The 20,465-nt window shown below is 34.0% G+C and overlaps 4 protein-coding genes across 5 annotated transcripts; 3 read left to right on the forward strand and 1 right to left on the reverse strand.

Annotated features, from left to right (window-relative positions):
• Nucleotides 1-259: 259 nt before the first annotated feature.
• On the forward strand, nt 260-5,534 carry LOC112803029 (protein unc-13 homolog). Its single transcript, XM_025846478.3, has 5 exons — nt 260-1,411; nt 2,147-3,004; nt 3,178-3,636; nt 3,747-3,933; nt 4,091-5,534. The coding sequence occupies exons 1-5, from the start codon at nt 410-412 to the stop codon at nt 5,068-5,070; spliced, it is 3,486 nt and encodes a 1,161-aa protein (XP_025702263.1). The 5' UTR covers nt 260-409; the 3' UTR covers nt 5,071-5,534.
• A 2,881-nt stretch (nt 5,535-8,415) lies between these two features.
• On the forward strand, nt 8,416-10,414 carry LOC112803031 (ran-binding protein 1 homolog b). Its single transcript, XM_025846481.3, has 4 exons — nt 8,416-8,670; nt 8,773-8,924; nt 9,028-9,153; nt 9,820-10,414. The coding sequence occupies exons 1-4, from the start codon at nt 8,522-8,524 to the stop codon at nt 10,062-10,064; spliced, it is 672 nt and encodes a 223-aa protein (XP_025702266.1). The 5' UTR covers nt 8,416-8,521; the 3' UTR covers nt 10,065-10,414.
• Nucleotides 10,415-10,499: 85 nt separating this feature from the next.
• Nucleotides 10,500-14,165, reverse strand: LOC112803030 (protein PIGMENT DEFECTIVE 338, chloroplastic). Of its 2 annotated transcripts, none has more exons than XM_025846479.3 (8): nt 13,172-14,165; nt 12,407-12,481; nt 12,255-12,326; nt 11,979-12,059; nt 11,774-11,871; nt 11,501-11,626; nt 11,104-11,152; nt 10,500-11,004 (listed from the first exon to the last, which is right to left on the reverse strand). In XM_025846479.3, the coding sequence occupies exons 1-8, from the start codon at nt 14,009-14,011 to the stop codon at nt 10,843-10,845; spliced, it is 1,503 nt and encodes a 500-aa protein (XP_025702264.1). In that variant the 5' UTR covers nt 14,012-14,165; the 3' UTR covers nt 10,500-10,842. The 2 variants fall into 2 exon arrangements, with proteins under 2 accessions (XP_025702264.1, XP_025702265.1); XM_025846480.3 differs by having other exon boundaries at nt 11,104-11,268; nt 13,172-14,161.
• A 2,955-nt stretch (nt 14,166-17,120) lies between these two features.
• LOC112804053 (protein HEAT INTOLERANT 4-like) lies at nt 17,121-18,669 on the forward strand. The gene is made up of 7 exons (XM_072236567.1): nt 17,121-17,239; nt 17,336-17,377; nt 17,513-17,571; nt 17,687-17,766; nt 18,240-18,278; nt 18,407-18,469; nt 18,552-18,669. The coding sequence occupies exons 1-7, from the start codon at nt 17,190-17,192 to the stop codon at nt 18,603-18,605; spliced, it is 387 nt and encodes a 128-aa protein (XP_072092668.1). The 5' UTR covers nt 17,121-17,189; the 3' UTR covers nt 18,606-18,669.
• Nucleotides 18,670-20,465: the final 1,796 nt, after the last annotated feature.

The following is a 20,465-nucleotide window of genomic DNA, read 5'->3' on the forward strand; positions in this document are numbered from 1 at the left end:
GTTATCCCCTGGCCTAACAACGAAAGCCCAACACCGTTATTAATTATTTCACACTGGATAGATCTTACATTGTGGTAAATGTGATATATCTAGTTATCTCACAACTAATAAATAGAGAGATGGGGAAGGAATAATTGTGGGTGGCGCTACCTCAGCCAATCATTAATCTCGTTAAGAAACTAATTATCCAAAAAAGTAATCTAACTTAAAATTAACAACTCATCACCTTCCTCATCCACCTTTCCGTTATTCACCATTATCTTCGAATAGCTACTTTCTAAAATCTTCTCTATCACAACTATGAAGTGACAATAATAATAAAAAATAAATAATAATGATAACACATTAATTAGTTTAATTTTCACTGTTGCATGCAGCTACCTCCTCCGCCACCGCCACCACCACCACCATGGCCTCATCCCACCGTCCCCGCCGTCACGATTCCTCCCCGGGTCCCTTCCCTCCCTTGTCCTCCACGCCACCCTCCTCCTCCGCTATTCCCATCCCCACCCCCACCCCAACCCATTCCCGCCATGAATCCTCCCCATTCCCCCTCCTCCCACCATCTTCCATTTCCGCAGACCCGCTACCACCAACGTCTCCACGATCTCGCCGGCGCCACAGCCGCCGCGAATCCTTACCAGGCCTATCCCTCCCTCCGATTATCCGTCCCATTTCCACCCACAACCGCCGCGACTCTTGTCCCGATCCCTTCCCACTATCGCCTACGTCGCGCGCCGAAACGCCGTCGTCTTTCACCACCAGCAACAACGCAACGACACCGACACGCTCTCAACAAAGCCAACAACTGGTTCGTTATGAATCAGATCCAGTTCTCATGCCTCCCTCGTCACCATTGGAATCACCACAACCATTATCCCCTTCAAGTTACTTCTACGACGAACAACATAACTACGTCGCGAAAGCCAAACAAGATCTCTACGATAAACAAAGCGATCTGGCATGGCCGTTTGGGGATCTTCAAGGAATCGACGGCGATGACTTCAGGGAAACCGCATACGAGCTGTTCTTCACGGCGTGTAGGTCCTCGCCGGGCTTCGGTGGCCAGAGCAGCCTCACGTTCTATTCGAAGCATGAGAATAATAATGGTGTGGGTGGTGGTGCTGGTGGAGCGCCGGTGTCGCAGTCGAGTAGGGTGAAGCGTGCGCTAGGGTTGAAGATGATGAGGAGCACCTTGGATCAGAGAATTTCGGCGGCGGAGTCTCCGGCGATGTCGCCGTTGATGTCGCCGTTGGTGTCGCCGGTGGCGGGAGGTAGCAGCCCCAAGTCTCGGTTGGTGAAGCCGAGGAAGCAGATGAGTATGGCGGATGTGATGAGGGTGCAGATGCAGGTGACGGAGCAGAGTGATAACCGCCTCAGAAAAACCCTAATGAGGACCCTTGTTGGCCAAGTAACTTCAAATTATTATTCTTTATTATTATTATTTTCAAATCTTCAATATTTTTCTTTAAATGAATTTCAACAAAATAATATGAAAATTGACTATTTTTTAATTGTTATACGCAAATAATAAGATTGTTTGACAAAGTCACTCAAGAAATAAATATGCATAATAGGCTTTATTGTTATTATTTATTAAAAGTAAAGTTAATATTCGAGTGCTAAAAAATAATATGAAAAGTAAAAAAAAAAAGTAAATTTTTTGAATGAATTTAAAATGTGACAAAAAATACTTAGATATTATTTTGGTAATTTACCATTATTGAAATTTCAATGTTCTAATAACTTTTTGGCTGGGTGGTTCTTTGGTGTAATCTTCCTTGGTTATTGTAACGACAAATAATGCATGCATGGGATGAGATGGCAATGGATATCTTGTTATCTCAGATTTTTTCCATCTTGTTGAAAGAGTAGTTAACTAATAATTTCATGTTATTGTGTAAATTTGATTCTCTGTCCAGCATTGTATCTCATCCTCCAATTTATAATGTCAGCCACTTCAACAAAAAATAAGAGTCGTCCTAATTCCAATTAACTACTATTGATTGATTATGCAGATAATGAATCCGTTGACACATTTAATGTCATTGTTAAATATAATAATGTGATTGATTCATCTAGCTACTACACTAATTTTGGTCTAAACTAGCTAACCATTAATTACAAAAACAAACTTGAATTGCAGCTTGGAAGACAAGCAGAAACGATCATCCTGCCATTGGAACTCCTACGCCACCTTAAGCCCTCAGAATTCAACAATTTCCAAGAGTACCATTTGTGGCAGAAGAGGCAGCTCAAGATGATTGAAGCAGGACTCCTCTTGTACCCTTCCATTCCGGTCGAAAAGACCAACCAATTCGCCATGAACCTCAGGGAAATCATAAAGAATGGTGTGGAACAGCCTTTGGACACAGGCAGGAACTCAGATACAATGAGAACTTTCAGCAACTCTGTTCTTTCCTTATCAATGAGGAACCCTGATGGTGGTGCTCCCACCAATGTGTGCCACTGGGCTAATGGTTACCCTGTCAATGTTCATCTCTATATACCTCTTCTTCAATCCATTTTTGATCTAAAGGAGGAAACTTCAATCCTTGATGAGGTTGATGAGATGCTTGACTTAATGAAGAAAACATGGACATCATTAGGGATAAATAGGTCAATTCACAATGTGTGCTTTGCATGGGTTCTGTTTCAAAAATATGTGGAAACTGGCCAAGTAGAACATGACCTACTCTGTGCCTCACATGCAATGTTGAATGAGGTTGCAAGTGATGCTAAGAAAGAAAAGGATCCAAAGTATGTTGAGATATTGAAATCCGTGTTAAGTTCATTGAAGGATTGGGGTGAAAAGAGGTTGCTTGCTTACCAAGAATATTTCCAAGTTGAGGCTGCTGGAGAAATTGAGAACCTTCTTCCTGTAGTTTTGTTAGCACACAAGATTCTAGGAGATGTTGCACCCTCTGGTGAAGGTAGTGAAGGGAAAGGAGGGGATAGGGTTGATGATTATATTCGATCTTCGATGAAGAATGCATTTGAAAATGTAAGTGCTAGTCTAAAAATGATGCAAATTATACTTATTTCTGAACAGAATTAGTCTCATTTAAAGTGCAGGTTGCAGTTTAGAGAGTAAAAGGCAATACAATATCTGAATAGTTGATAACAATGCTTATTACTGATTTATATAATGGATTTCTCGTTTTCTGATGATTATAGGCACTCCAAGCAGCAAATGCCAAATATACTGAATGTCAAACAAAGAAAGAAATAAGTGAAGTTATGTTCCAATTAGCACAAGAGATTGAAGACTTGGCAAATAAAGAAAGACAAAGTTATAGTCCAGTGTTGAAGAAATGGCATCCAACTGCAGCTGCAGTTGCAGCATTGACATTGAACAATTGCTATGGATTTGTTTTGAAGCAGTATTTAACTGAAATGATGACAACAGAAACAAGCGAGACAATTATAGTACTACAAAGGGCTAAAAAGCTAGAAGATATTTTGGTCCAAATGGTAGTTGAAGACTCGGTTGATTGTGAAGATGGTGGCAAAACAGTAGTGACTGAGATGGTTCCTTTTGAAGTTGATTCAACCATAGTTAACATTTTGAAGAGATGGATGGATGCTTCAATGCAAAGAGGGAATTACTGTTTCCAAAAAGCAAAAGAACATGAAGTAAGTTCTGGCTTTATGATATATATGATCCTCTTTATATCCTCTTTATATCATATCAGATGTTTTTAGTTTCCCAATCTTATAAATCTTTTTTGTGCCTTATATTTCAGAATTGGAATCCAAAGTCCAAATCAGAGCCTTATGCAAAATCAGTAGTAGAGCTGATGAATTTGGCAAAGATAATTGTGCAAGAATTCTTTCTACTTCCAGTACCAATAACTGAAGATTTAGTCCAAGAACTTGCTACTGGATTACAAAATCTCTTCAAGGAGTACACAATGTTTGTAGCAGCATGTGGTAAGTAATTTGAGTTCAATTAGTTCATATGATGAAATAAATCTGAACATGCTATCCCTAGAAATCTCCTTCCTAAATCACTAGGTTCATTTGAAATGCTAAATAATAATCGCTACCTAGCATCCTTGATTTCTGATTTATTATGTTCTGCTCAAAGGTTTGAAAGAGAACTATGTGCCAAATCTTCCACCACTCACCAGATGCAATAGGAATTCAAAGTTCCACAAGTTTTGGAAGATAGCTACACCATGCAGAGTAACATGTGAAGATCCACACATGTATGGAATATATGAAGCTAGGCATCCTCATGCATGTACCAGCCGCGGAACGCAGCGCCTCTACATTCGAATCAACACCTTACACTATCTCCTTCAACATATCCCTTCCCTTGACAAATCACTCTCCTTGTCCAAAGGAGTCGTTCCTTCGATTCGCCATAGTTTCAAAAATATACAGACCCCTTTAACTAACAGCAGCAAAAGCACTTCATACTTTGAAACAGCAAACTCTTCTATCTTAGCAGCATGCCAGCACCTCTCAGAAGTTGCATCCTATCGCCTCATATTCTTTGACTCGAACTCTTTCCTCTATGAAACACTCTATGCAGGGGATGTAGCCAGTGCCAGAATCCAACCAGGACTCACTGTTCTCAAGCATAACCTCAAGCTGATGACTGCGATTCTGACCGAAAGAGCCAGAGCACAGGCAATGAAAGAGATCATGAAGGCATGCTTTGATGCATTCCTTATGGTCCTGCTTGCTGGTGGAACCTCAAGGATGTTCAATGAGTCAGATTACATTATGATCCAAGAAGACTTTGAAAACTTGAAGGCTGTGTTCATCAACTGTGGAGAAGGGTTGGTTGGTGATGAAGCAGTGGAGAAAGAGAGTGAGGTAGTTGAAGGGGTTATAGCATTGATGGGGTTGAGCACTGGAGAGTTGATGGAGACTTTGACCAATATTGTGTTAAGTGATGAGGCAAATGGTGTTATTGGACACAAGTTGCCAATGCCTCCAACTACAAGGAAGTGGAGTAGAACTGACCCCAACACAATATTGAGGGTCTTATGCTATAGAAATGATAAAACTGCAAACCATTACTTGAAGAGGACATTCTCAATAGCAAAGAGGAGATAACAGCAAAGGAGGTATGTTAGGCTTTGTTTGGTAATTGTCTCAAACCAACAATATAGATACACTTAGAGACAATTTTTTTTGAGAACAAAAATATAAAAATAGGTAAAATGAAAACAATAAAGATAGAGACAGGCATATTTTTTTTCTCTGTCTTGTTTCTGTCTTTATTGTCTAATTCGTCTAAGTGTTTTTATATTTTATCTTAAAACACTTACCAAACACCGTCATAGTTTCTTTGGATTCAAGTTAAAGGTAAGCAATGATCCATTTTGCTAATCATTGTTGGCGTAAAATGTCTTTACTTCAAAGAAGGAAGCATTTGATGGAATTGTGAGGAAGGGAGAACGAGAGAAGCAAAATTTAGTCAATGTAATTTGATGATGATTATGCATTTAATCTTAGGAGTTAGCTTGTACAGGATGCAACGATGGTCAATAACAATTTCGATTATAAATTGCTGAATAGTGTGATGAGCACATCGTGTATTTTTGTAACCGAAAAAAGGAAACTGAACTACTTGCATGCATGTTGTCATTACTAATTTTAGTGCACCATGTAAACAAAAGGCCTTAATTGAATGGTTTAATCACTTTTCCACGGAAATAGTAATGAAAGGTATGTTGCTACTTAGTTTACTAATCTTTGTCACTATTGCAGGAATAGGTTGCCATATATTCATTTCAGGAAAATGCAACAATTATTTTATAAAACTAATTAACAAATAATCAGTTTATCGATCACCATTAGAAGCAAAATTAGATAGACATATACAAGAACGTTCGCGCAGTAAAAGTAAAAATTTAAAACATTGAATGTAATAAAATTAGATAATAACATTCCTAAAGTAACACTAGTTCCAAAAGATAAAGTTGCTCTTTATTGAACTAGGAAATAGAGAATGAGAGGATGAGAATTAGAGGAGGAACACTATTCTCTTGATGAATTTTATTGAAGTAAGCAAACCAATATCACGAGTCACCAACAAGAATCACAAAATATCAAAAATGCACTATGCATAGCAAAAAACACTATTCCCGATGAATTTTACTGAAGTAAGCAAACTAATATCAGAGTACATGAATCACCAACAAGAATAACCAAAATATCAAAAATGTACCACGTATAGTAAAGAACTAACTAACAAACGAATAATGTCAGTTATAGAGATTATCCCCATGACCCCTGATGAACAGTTAGCATCACACCTTAGTTCTAGGCAGCAGCACCTAGGTCAGTGTGGCGGCAGCAATGCGCACAACCATTCTCAGCAGGAGGAGCACCACAATTTTGGTACCTGCCAATCTTGTATGAACAGTTGGGTGTGTACAAAAGCAACCGATATCTACATGAACAAAATTTGATTCATTTTTATTGTAAATATAAACTTAGAATAGTTTAAAATTTAAAAAGAAAAAAACACAAATTCTTTTTACGTACTCTCTCAATTTTATAACGTATTCTTTTAATTAATTAATTTTATTATACTGATGATCATATATGGTTAAACAATTCATTTTCACTATTAATATCTTCCTCAACTTTCTATTACAATAAACAACTATTCAATCATATTTCTGGTTGGTTTTATAATTTCTAGCTTTTAAAAACTTAGTAAATTGATTGAATGTGAAATTAGAATAATTGAATCTTAGTAATTAAAAAATTTTAGCTGCACAAATAGCATTTTTGTAAAAGACATATTAGCATGATGATTCCACTTGTATTAGTGTTCTTCTGGTAAATTTTAACTGTTATTGTGAACTTATTAATATGCTAATTGATCTTGTGTTATTGCTGTGTTGTTTTTAATTTTTTTTTGTGATTTTCTTTTCTTAAATTTGTTAAGTTGATAATTTGTTAAATTATTGAATTATTGTTATTTTAATTTGTTAAATTATTAAGTTGTTGCAATTTAATTGATTGGATTTTTTATTTAGGTTTTGTTTTCTATTTATTTGCTAAATTGTTGTTGTGTATTTATTATTGTCTTTAAAATTATTGCTAAATATTAGTAATTACATACTTCATGTTTTAATTAATTTCTTCTTCTGAAGTAACCTTATCCGCCCCAACCAAAATCACCCCTTAGCTGTGGGGATTCCTACAACCTTCGTTATTTGGTGATATAGCAGGAACAGTTGGGGGTACAATGGCGCAAACTATGTTTGTACGAGTATTTTTCTGTAAATGCATGTTAATTTATGGTTTGGCCTTCTTTTATTTTTGGGTTCACAATTTCTATTAGTCTGGTAGCTTAGTTTAAAATTCAAAATTCTATTAGTTTATTTTGTTTTTGTGTATATATATAATTAGTCATTTTTTTATTTTTAATTTGAATAAAAAATACACAAAGTTTTTTACATACTCTCTCAATTTTATTACGTACTCTTTCAATTTTATTCAATTTTATTATGGTATCAAAATTTCTATTAGTATCAATTAAACTAAGAAATGAATCGAAATTAATTACTTCACAAATAAAAAATTTGGTCAATCAATTAATTCGCACATGAATCGAAATTAGTTCAGATTTTAACAAGCAGTAAAAAAGACTTAACATCAATAAAAATACATTAAATTTATTTATGGATCCAAATGAACATCAAATAAATTAAGAAATGAACTGAAATTATTTAATGATAACACCACAAAAATTAAAAACAATAAAAATTAATTAGAGTTAGTTAAGGTTATCACTTAGTTGTAGAGTTTTATTGTAAATTAAATACTAAATTCTCTTATTACTACTTAATATGAATGAAAACTCCTAAGAGATTAACTGTTTATATCTAGAATGTGATTATTAATTGGTTATCCAATAGTTTTGTCTAATTCCTGAGAGATTACACCAAATAAATAAAATAATGACAAAAAATACCATATATTTATATATAAATATATGTATTGTTTAATTTATTTTTAATATATATTTTAAATTTTAATATATATTATATTCTCGTGGCTCATTTTATTGTATAACTAACCTGGCTAATTTTAAAATTAAAATTTTCACTACCAAAAGTGATAGTAGTTCACTTGCTCATAATCACTTTGCATAAGTACTTTTTGGTAGAAAGGGCAATATTTTTCTGTTTTTGGTAATCAGTGTAGCAAGCAAGTGCAATATATTGTCACAACAATTACATTACTCTTCTTATCTTTTGGGCCCATGTATGAGATCCAATCTTAAAAGCTAAACCAGGCCTAGTTGTAAGGCTAACCCAACCCAGAACATTAATTTTTTATGCGAAAAAAAAAATATAGAAGCAGATCGCAACCGTCAGTTAGGGAAATCAATATCGTGAAGTGTATAACGTGCCAACCATCCAACCGTCAACCCAAAAGTCTGCTTATAATTTAAGCAATTTTTCGCTGTACCCTGTTTACCTAAACCCTAGCGCGCACCCTCTCTCTCTCTCTCTCTCTCTCTCTCTCTCACAAAAATCTCAGCATGTCGAACACCGAAGCCGAGCACCGCGAAGAGGAGGAGGCTCCCGCCGGCGAGGACGAGGACACCGGAGCTCAGGTAGCTCCGATCGTCAGACTCGAAGAGGTCGCCGTCTCCACTGGCGAAGAAAACGAAGATGCTATTCTCGATCTGTAAGCATTTCAACAGTGTTTTTTTTTTCCTCAATACCTTTTGAGCGTTTTATCGATTCATTAACTGAATTTTTGTTTTCTTAAATTAATTTTGTTTTGCAGTAAATCCAAGCTATATCGATTCGATAAGGACGGGAATCAATGGAAGGAGCGAGGTGCTGGAACAGTGAAGTTCCTGAAGCACAAGGAAACTGGAAAGGTTCGCCTCCTCATGAGGCAATCTAAGACGCTCAAGATCTGCGCCAATCATTTGAGTAAGTTGCTCCTTTTTCACTTCGATCATCTTTTATTTATTTATTTGCTCTTTTTTCCCACCGTAATCTGAATTTCGACCGGTTTATTGTTGGAATTTTGTAGTTCTACCTTCGATGAGTGTGCAGGAGCACTCCGGGAACGAGAAATCATGTGTTTGGCATGCCAGAGACTTCGCCGATGGTGAATTGAAAGATGAGCTTTTCTGCATTCGGTTTCCATCGATTGAAAGTAAGTATGCCTTTTTTTTAGTTGTATTTTATGAACCTACTTTGTAGCTATAGGTTTTAATCAATAGTCAAAACTTTGATTCAGTGTTCAATTATAATATTTTGTTATTGACGCGGTCACAGAATTCTAATATTTTGTATTTAAAGAGGTTTGTAGTATGGAGGAAACTAAATATGTGAACTATTAGTTGTGTTTGTCAAATTTTAGTATGCATCTTTTGTAGTAACTCCTTGAAATACACTCACGTATATGTGAGCATCTTTTCTGAGATAGTGTTATGATAGGACAGCAAAATGCCTGCTATTCGCTGACTTTTGTGTTGCTATTTATATTTAGCATTACTAGTTTACCTGCATAGGGTGTGAGGATTCCTTGTGACCCGGAAGGATCTTTGGTTTATTAGAGCTTCATACCATTTCAATGCACGTACCTCAATGCTTATGAGTGTCAATTTCTTTTTGTTGATATTAAGGTAGATGGCCGTCCATTCCTTTTGAAATTGTTTGGGCAAGATGCCTACTGTTTGTGACTAAGATACCCCTTGTATGAGGGCACTTTGCATCAGACAACAAATAACATTGTTACTCTCTGCTTTACTAGTTTACTATTTTGGACATGGTTTTATTGCATTGTTTAACTGTTTTTGTTTTTATGTCCTTCTGTTAGATTGCAAATCATTCATGGAAACATTCCAAGAAATTGCCGAGTCCCAAAGCAAAGCCGAAAATGCGGATGCATCTGATACTGCCGGTCTCCTTCAGAAATTGAGTGTTGAAGGGAAAGAAGGTGAAGAAAAGAAACCTGAAAAGGAATCTGAAGAAAAAACTGCAGAACGCGAACCTGCATCAGCTGAGAAGAAAAAGGAGACAGAATCAGAGAAAAAGGACGAAGAGCCCAGTCCCTCTTCTTGAATCATATCATTGATTCACATTTCCTTGCTAGGCAACATGAAAGTTAGGTTGTTGACCTTTTTCTGCCGCCGTTTTTTGGGATATTCCCCTCATGCATCGTAGTCTTGAGGTCAGGTCAGGTCAGGGTTGTGTCAGGGTGATGCTATTGAACAGAATGTGTCCATTGTTGAGTCTTTGTTGCTGGGGAAGTTTGAGTCAGATTTGGATTATTGAGGGTTGGTACTTTCGGGGTTTGGGAGTTTTCGAGTCTTATTTCCAATTCTATATATGTATTTGTCGGTGTTCTGGGGAAACTTGCAAGGGTGCAGTCGAGAAAATAGTTAAAAATTATAAACAAAGGTTTTTGGATATACATTGTTTTGATTTCACGTCTTTTGCAACTCTAATTACTAATTAGTTATTACTTATTACTAGTGGTATTTAACCTGCTCAATATGATCAAAGAAGCATCAATGTTCAAAGTTAATAAATGCAATCACGATCATTTCTGGTATACAAATGTAATTACACTCATCAAAATTTACATATGGTTTGAAAAAATAAATCATAAAATGATAAGCCGAAATGCTAGGGCAAGAAATTCGGAGAAATTTAAGCGGTTCAAGGCTGCGTCAGAAGCCTCTTCAATTGGGGCCCATGATGCTTTCTTGTAAGGAAAAGTGTCTCTGTTACACTGCCATTGAAAATGGCGTGCTTGCTTAAGGCCCATCATTAATAGGATTGAGATTTGAGCATGCCTATCAATAACTATGCTTTGAAAGTGAGCTTGTTTTCATTATTATTTCTCAAACCTGACCCACTTCCAGTTGGCATAAAGTGTTTCATTCTCAAAAGGGAAGACACTATTTGGGAGGGGCTCTGATTCTTGGATGATATGATGATTGTGATGTATGTTCTCTTTGTATTTCTTTGCCATCATATCAGCCTCCAGAAACACTCTCTTCGGAAGAAGGAAAAAAGCATACCTCAAGATCAGTCTCACTTGCACCATAAAAGAACTCAACCAATAAGGAAAAGAATACATAAACAAAATAAGTACCTGTTTATCTGAGAGAAATAGGCCAGGTTCACTTTCAAGGTCTGCAATGCTGCATGATAGAAAGACAAATTGTCATCACCAGCATTTTTATTTTTACCACTATGTTGTGGTCTATTGAGGTTCCTCCAACTCAACCTTTGTTGCAACCGAATGCACAAATCATATCTAAAGATAAAAATGAAAGAGCAAAGTGAGCTCGAAGACGCTAACCTTAACTTGCAAGAAACCTCGGTGAAAAACATGACTAAGAAGAAATACCAGGGAAAATATATGATATTTTTTACTTACCCTATTTTGTTTTCTCCCTCTTTTAAAGGCCTGTTTATGATGGATGCCTAATTGTTTAAGGAGTTTATGTATAGTAGTATATTGGGAGGAGAACTTCAATTTTAATTACCTTAAGGAGATTTTATCAGGAGCCGTTGACTTCACCACCAGAACTTTCAACTTCTCATCAACAGAAAGTATGTCACTAACAGAACTAATCTCGGCTCGAGTGATATTTGAAACATGCAGCAATCCACTGAAAGGAATCCAACAAAGAATTTAACATACACACAGTTTTGATAATCTCAACCTAACAATTTAAATTCATGAAGTAGCTAAAAGAGTTAACATTTTCCCCAAATGACTAAAGAATAACAACTATGTTATCCAACCTATCACTCACCATCTATTTGTTTCTCCTATCCTTATTTGGGCTCCATAAGGAAGGATCTTGTTCACAGTCCCTTCTAGAAGTGTTCCTTCTTGAAGGTATAGCTTTTCCTGCAGCATCATTTTCATTGAACAGCATCGGAAAATAAAATAAATCCAACATTTAAATGTTAAAGCTAAGCAGAAAAAATGGTAACGAAAAGATTTTGAGTACTGACCCAAGCTTCCCTCTCACTAAGTACCAAATTGGTTGTGTCTTCATCTACTTGAGTAATTTGTACATATATACATCGTCCCACCTAGATCATTGTTATTAACATTATTTAACAGATGTAAGAACGACGAAGACTCGAAGGCAAGCTAAAAGAGGAGATCTGTGTTAGATACTTGTGTCAATATTCATGACATGGAACAAAGATGGTCTAGATAAGTAGTTGATGCAAAACAAGGAATTTTTTTCCTGTTTTGGAGAGAAGTTCAGGGCTGCAACTCACATTTTCTTTTAATTCGCTAACATTATTTACTCTTTTCATAAGCTCAGCTTTAGGTAGGAAAGCCCGCAAGCCCTGCATATCGAAATTCAAGAGGATATAAACATTTACTCGAGTGTTACATAAACAAGAAGATTAAGTTTGATAGCACAGACCTCAATCCTTGTTAGCAGGCCCCTGGTATTCCACTCTGTGATTCTAACCTCTATAGATTCGCCATACTGTTTTATCTGCCCAAAAGATTAAGATTGGAAAATGTGATTCTCAAATGAAAGAAAGGATTATATTTGCCATTATTTGTAGTTCCTTACTGACTATAACTAAAGCATACATGCAAAAATTTTTTCTAACTCTCAGCATGAAATAATACCCCGTTAGGAAAATTTATTTCCTTGTCTATTTTGTAGGCTATATACATGTATATAAATAAGTATATAATCACATTAGCTATTTTATATTGTAACATATAAATCGGTTTGGGCCTTTTGGATCAATAACCAAAAGATCAGTCAAATTCAGGTAAACTTCTGCTCTGGGGTATCTTTCTTGACATTTTAACATGGATGATACTAGGGAAAGAATTCCAACATTATCAGCCTAGGAAGCATAAAATTAAAAAATGGTTTGCTGTATTGGTGACAGATACTCCTAGCCTATATCCTTCAACTTCTACTTTAATTTTTTCAAAATAAATTTTGTATCAATATGGCTGTTTCCATAGATATATTTATAAGTTGTATTCTAAATTCAGGTCATGATCTTCAGAATTCGCCATTTTCATCTGTTAGTGTCATGTCCATGCTACCTAGTTTTCAATTAACTAGCCAAAAGAGAATGATCACATCCAACTTACAAATTCTATAAATTTCCAATGAACTATATATTAAGCATTTTATGGGGCATGTCGGAAAGAGAAAAACCTGCCTCAGCCGATGCCAGGCGATGCGGCGGAAGAGCCTTCTGCTAGAAAGCAAAGCCCTATCAGTAAGTGTTCTACCAAGAACCTCAGCAAACACAACAGTTCCAACCTGTGCAACCGGAATCCCATTGATTGCATCTTCATTCTTTAGAATTCCCATCCTACCCTGAACATTAAAATTCTGTTCATCCTTTTCCAAATCAAATAGCAAGTGTTCCATTTCTCTGGTATTCAAGGGAAGCACCTCCTTTGTCAACATTGTAGCTAGTAATTCTGCACCCACATTGACATTGAGCTTGCTTTCAGTACCCGAAACAACAACTCCTATCACAAAATCCCCAGGTTTTGGTTCATAATACTCAGCATTATCCTTCTTAACTTCTTCACTCTCATCAACCATATCATCTCTTTCCTTAGAAACTTCTAACAGCCCATCATTTTCTTCTCTCTCCTCCACAGAACCATTCTCTTTGAAAAACTTCAAAAATGGCGACAAACCTTCATCTTCTGTAGAACCTCTCTCTGATTCCATAAAAACCTCATTTTTTGCAGTCGTTGAAGGCTTGTTGCGCAACTCAAGCTTAGCATGCTCTTGGTCTTGGGTCCCTTCACCATCAAGAGCTTCTTGAGATGACTGATTACTAGAAAAGCCATCAAATTTCTCACTCATCGACGAAAATTCAACATGGGCAGCTCTCAAAATTGAAAATTTATCGCGTTCTGTATATGGGAGTTTCATGGGGTTTCTATGGAAATTGTTGCGAAAAGCAGTGACATGGCTAAGAGGTAAAGTGCAATTGGGAAAGCAGAGAGACTTACATGGAGAAAGAATCAATGGCATCTTCGTATTGTTGACACAGTTTAAGAGCTACGAGGTTCGGTTCAGTTCTGAGTTTCTGAGTTGCATGTGATGATGTGAACTAGTTCTATGTTCTATTCTATCCTCTTTAGCTTTCTTCTCCCACTTCAGTCAAAAGTTTTGTGAAATTTATTGTGATTTACTGATTTTGTTTAAAATTTATATATTTACTTTTTCTTGTTTGTTTGAAAAATATTATTATATTTAAGATAGACAATAGGTGAATAGGCGATTAATTTGTCATTAATTTGTTATTGTTCAAATTTTTATGATCAAATAAAAGTAAATGGTAAAAATGTAAATTAACCATTACAGAATATTTGAGTCATTCTTTTCTTTTCTCTCAATTATCTTTACTTTCACTAATAATTCTCTTAATATTTCATGCAAATCCCTAATTTCAGTACCATGTCACCATCAAAGCACCGTGGCCGCTATATTGTATTTAAAGTAAGATTATGAACTCTAAATCTAGATTCATTCACTTTTTCTTCTTGTTTCATTGTTTATGAGATTTATTGTTTGTGATTAATTTGGCATGTTATCTTCTTAGCTTTTTAGCTTTTGCCATGTGGTTAATGGTTTGATGATATGATAATTAGTATTTAGGGTTAGAATTTTACTTCCTCTTTATAATTGTTTGCATTTGCCAGCATCATATGAATCTTCTGTCATTTGTGCTATGATATTTTCAATTCTTGTTCTCATTGTTAGGTAACAACTCTCTAAAAAATGTGTTATTTTATTTTATTTTCTTTTAAATAAGCTAATTGATTAGTTATATTTTTAAAATAAGAGTTCAACACAATAACATAAAATTTGTTATAAGAAACAAAAACAATATAAATGCTAACACACACAGAATGTACTTGTACTTTATAAATACTATATTTTATTTTTACTCCTTTTATCAGTTTTTTTTGCTCAGAAAAAATCTATGAATAATCTTGTTTACACTTATTCTTATATGTCAAAAAACCTTCTCGCTTATTATAACATAACTAGTTGATTGAGAATAATAGATGCTTCTTTTTCTTGATACTTGATAGTAATTTGTATTCTACACTTCTGATTTTCTTTTCAGTTTTTGGTAGTTAACTAAATACTTGTCTTCTTCATTTTTATATTTGATCTACATGATGATTTTCAACAAGGTTGATGTTTTTTTTTTTTAGATATAGTTCACTAAACAAAACTATAATGATTTCTCTAAGCACTTTCATTTCTGTTTCTTCTTAGCATTTTCTTTTGATTTATTGTTAACTTGTTATGCTTTTAGTTCCAACAACACATTATAAGAGTGTTCATAGCTTCGTTCAGCTTAGATTTGGTTAACTTGGACTAAATTTGGTCTAATTTCATTTAGATTTAACAAAACTTAAAATTAAATAACTTTATTCGATTAAATTACACAATCAAGTTATGATGAAGGTTTGAAAGCTTTTTTATTTAAATATATAAGCTACATATATATTTATACACAAATATATAGTGATTGATTTCTTCAGTCTCTTTCAAAATGCAACCTTGTACGGTACGTTACACTGAGGAAAGGAACTAAGAGGCGGAGAGAACCGCGGCATGAACCTCAACATTCCAAGAAACATTCCACAAAACCACCTTCAGAATCTGAAGATAACCCTGAGCTGCATGACGAGCACTTCGATGAAAAACGCAACTTGGTATGCATTCTTTGCTTGTTTCTACTTCTACAATGTTGCTTTATTTTATTTACATGTTTCTTCAGTAACTTTGCATTATCAGCTTTGTTGATAGATTGTAGATTTGGTATAGAGTTATAATCCAAATAGCAGATGAATCATCTCCTTCAATTTATGCATTAATATATGTATATACATGTATGCTTTTACTGATAAATAAAAATTTGTTGATGTGTATTCTCTAGCAAGATTTGTGGAGAGAAGTATTCCTTGTTGGAACAGAGGTTTGTTTATTGGATTGTTCTTTCTTTTTAGTATTTTTTTCTTTTTCTTTTTCTTTTTTTCTTACCTCATCGATCACATTATAATGCCAGTGGGATCAATTGGATTCTGTATATCAGTACAAGTGGAATTTCTCTAATCTTGAAGTGAGTATTGCTACCAAATACAAAGTTCCCTTTGATCTTGTAGTTCTAAATTTGATCTTTAGAATTTAACTTATTAAATTGCTTTTCAGAATGCATTTGAAGAGGGTGGTCGTTTGCATGGGAAAAAGGTTTACCTCTTTGGTTGTACTGAGCGTAAGTATTTGTTTGTTCAAAAACGCTATTCGAATACCAAAATCAGCCACCAATGTATTTATATATAAATACATATGTAGTTTAATTTATTTTCAATGTGTATTTGTATTTCAACTTATATTTTATACTAGTAGCTGATTTTGGTGTATACGCAGTATAATCGTTGTTTGTTTCATCGCTTTGTGTCCCTATTGAAGATATTTATGTAGGTTAACACTTAGCAATGTCACTTTTTTTGTGCATGTTTTGCAGCTCAACAAATCTGCTTTAAAGATGTAGAAAAAGTTATCTTGGTACCTATTATTGTCGCTGTAAGTTTTAAATTCAAGCCGCGCTTTCTCTACATTAAAATCTTCCGGCTAAGTTGATCATTGCTTCAAGGTATCAATAGTTACATGATTTCACCAATTTACAATTTATCTACGAACTAAAACGCTATAAGTATACTCTCCACATAAAATTTTTTTCCTGTGGTGTACCGCATACCTAGTTTTATATCAGAATATATTGCGTTCCATGTAACTATAAAATCAAGAGCAATTTGTGTATATAGTTTGATTAGTTACTTGTGAGTCTATCCTTTGGGATATGGTTTTTGACTTCTAGTCACTTATTGTTGGTCATTAGAAACTTGAATTGGCTTTGTAAGTTGTAACTATATTGATTTTGATAAAGTGAAAACTCAGGAACAATCGACTTCACGTAAAATTGATACCTGAGAGCCGTTAGATGATTTGACTGATTTAACTAAATTTTCACGTGAGTTTTCACCTTTTGATAATAGAAAACTTGAAGTTTTCACTATATTATTAAAAATGCTACAATTTTCTTATGAAAAAACAGGTAGTGTCACCTTTTCCTCCATCTGATAAAATTGGGATTACCTCTGTTCAGAGAGAGACTGAAGAGATTATTCCCATGAAACAAATGAAAATGGATTGGATTCCATACATCCCCTCAGAGGATCGGTACACATTTTAATTCGTCTACCCTCGGAATTGTTTTATTCATATTGTTGTGAAATTTTTGGTTATTCCTGAATTTGCCTTCTTCGACATTGACAGATTGAAGTCTCAAATATTTATCTTGAGTTGCACCCAAAGGAGGTATGCCACCATCTTTGATTCAAATACCTTAGTATAATATCAGTAGCTTGTTTCAGAATTCAGGTTGCAAAATGATAATATTTTATTGATTAGAGAAGTTCTGATTTTCTGTGTGATATATTCAATGTGATGCAGGGCTGCTTTGAAACATTTAAAGTTGGATCAAGTGAAAAAGTATGAGTATTGCTTGCCATGTGAGTAGTGATTAGTTTGAGGCTTAACTTTTTAATTATTGATCATACTATGTTGTATATTTCCTATCAGATAGAACAAAGAATATTTGACTAATTTGTTTCATTCTTTTTGAAGATTTCTACCATCCATTCAAGGAAGATGAACTTGAACAAAGTACTGAGGTTCAAATACTATTTCCAACAGAGCCAAAGCCGGTAATTATTATTAGGTTTAATTATTCTGTCGGTTCTCATAGTTTTACCAAATTTTCAATTAGTTCTTATATTCTTTTTCTTTTAATTTGGGTCCCTAGACCATATCAAATTTTGTAATTAAGTCTCTACCATGATAAAAACATTGGAATTAATGGAATATTCTGTTAAACTATACAGAATATGCAGTCAAGTGTTAGACATATTCGTTTTGTTTAATAGAATATTATGTTAATTCCAACGTTTTTGTCACGGTAGAGACTTAATTACAAAATCTGATATAATATAGAGACTCAATTAAAAAGAAAAAAAGTAATGGGACCTAATTGAAAGTTCAGTAAAATTATAAGGACTAACAGAATAATTAAATCTTATTATTATACAAATTGTTAGTTAAAACTTTTAACAGTGTTTGTGTGTTGCTTGAGATCCCCATTTTTGCATGACATGTTTAGATACATTTGTTTATTTTGCAGGTCTTTTGTTCATTTGATTGGAAGTTCAATGATCTTGAGGTAAAGGCAGATTAACTTTCTAATGTTTATGATTTTGTCAGGTTAAACTTTCTAAGTAGAAGATAAATTTCTAAGTAGAAACTAGAAAAGCATTGACATTTCTTGCTTTATAATAATATTCCACACAGGAGTTCAGTGATGAGCTCATAAAAGATGAGGAATTATCAGCAGATCAAAAAGATGAGTTCAAGGTAGGAATACATGCATGCAAGTTTTTCAACTAATTTTTTCAACTTGATTTCAATGGCTGATTCTCTTTCTTTTTTGTTATAGGATTTTGTGAAGGAAAAAGTACGCGAAGCAAAGAAAGCTAATAAAGAGGTATAATGAATTTTCTTTGGTTCTGACTTCTGAATATGCATACACATCTGTTTTTCTTTTTCTTTTTGTTTCTTGCTATGATGCACGGACACAAACACAGGACACGCGGATACTCGAATTTTAAAAACTTATAAGGCACGGAAACACGACATATATATAGAATATAAAATATTTTTTAGATAAATTACATTAAATTTTTGATATTTTATTGCTGTTAAAATATAAAATAATTTTTTAACTGTTTTTAATGTCTTTTTTAATTATATAAAAGTATCTAAAATAATTTTTGTTTTAATAAATAATAATATATATTATTTCTAAACTCATTTCAACGATATATGTTAAGAATAAGGCTGGACACGCGGACACGTGATGGTATTTAGGTGTGTCCAAGTGTGTCTGGAGAAGAATTTTTTATTTTTTATTAAGACACGATTGGACACAGCAGACACGCGTGTCGGACGAGTGTCGATGAGTGTCGTGTCCGAAATGTGTCACGCGGACACGACAACTCAACAAAGTGTCCGTACTTCATAGTTTTCTTGATTTTTGTCATTGATTTTAAGGCAAGGGAAGCTAGAAGAAAAGCCATTGAAGAAATGAGTGAGGAAACTAAAGTTGCATTTGAGAATATGAGATTTTACAAATTCTATCCTGTTCAAAGTCCTGATTCTCCTCCTGTATCAAAGAAGGTTAGTTTTAGATATTAATGATAATAGCTTAATTTATGTATCAAAATGATAAGTTCTAATTAATTCTTTGTATTGTGGCAGTGTCATGTGATTAACAGGTATTATGGAAAGGCTCATGAGTATCTATGATGAAGCTAAGGCTTAAATTTTTTCTTAATATAAAGTTGTGACTTAGAAATTGCAGAAAAACCAAACTAGATGCTTTGATATTAAGAACAATTTGTTTAGTCCATTTTTTAATTTGGTTATATTTAGAGAGTAAATTGTATTTACTTAGCTACTTTTGGAGATGTGGATGTAATTCAACCATTTGGCTCTAAGGGTCATTATCAATTATCAATCTCATTCACCAGATGCTATATTATTCATGCATAATAAAAATGTGGAATCTCTCTAAGTTCTAATCTTAATACATATTCGCATGAAAAGTTTTAGCACATCTTATCCTTATTAATTAACATTGTCCATTAGAAGCACATACATACACTTCAGTCTGAGTGAACACCATCATGTCCATAATAACTTAAAATACATCTTTATTTAAAAAAAAAAAAAAAACTATTTTCATTGACCATTATGATTTCTTTTTTTTTTTCTTTTTTTTTTACTAAAAATATAGTATTCGAACCCACAACCTCTTAATTGAGTATGTAAAAACTATGCCATTTGAACTATAACTCATTGACTATTATGATTTTTACTCCATTAAACACTTTAAGTTTTGATTCTATTCATATAGCACATACTATTTTAATGAATTAAATTAAATAAATTCGATTTAATCAAATTCCATGCCTATACAAGTAAATAATCGATTAGATTCAATTTATTATGGTTTATCAATAGTGGTAATTCGAAACAAGTTTTGATTTAATACACGTAATGCTCTTTCTTAATAAATCAAATCTACTGAATTCGATTTACATTTATTTGTTGTTACACTAGCTAATTCAAATCTGATGGATTCGACTTATATGATATCAATATGAATCGAATTATATTGCTTCGATTTACATAATTTTAGGACATTCGTGTTAACTTTTTATATTTAAGACATTCATGTAAAATTGAAATTCATTTAGTTTGTTTATATGATTTGTCCTAATTTTTAATTAACAATAGAGTAAATATAAAAATTATAAAGTAATTGTTTTAGAATAAAACACCAATTATT

Source organism: Arachis hypogaea, chromosome 5, assembly GCF_003086295.3.
Source record: "Arachis hypogaea cultivar Tifrunner chromosome 5, arahy.Tifrunner.gnm2.J5K5, whole genome shotgun sequence".
Lineage (NCBI taxonomy): Eukaryota > Viridiplantae > Streptophyta > Magnoliopsida > Fabales > Fabaceae > Arachis > Arachis hypogaea.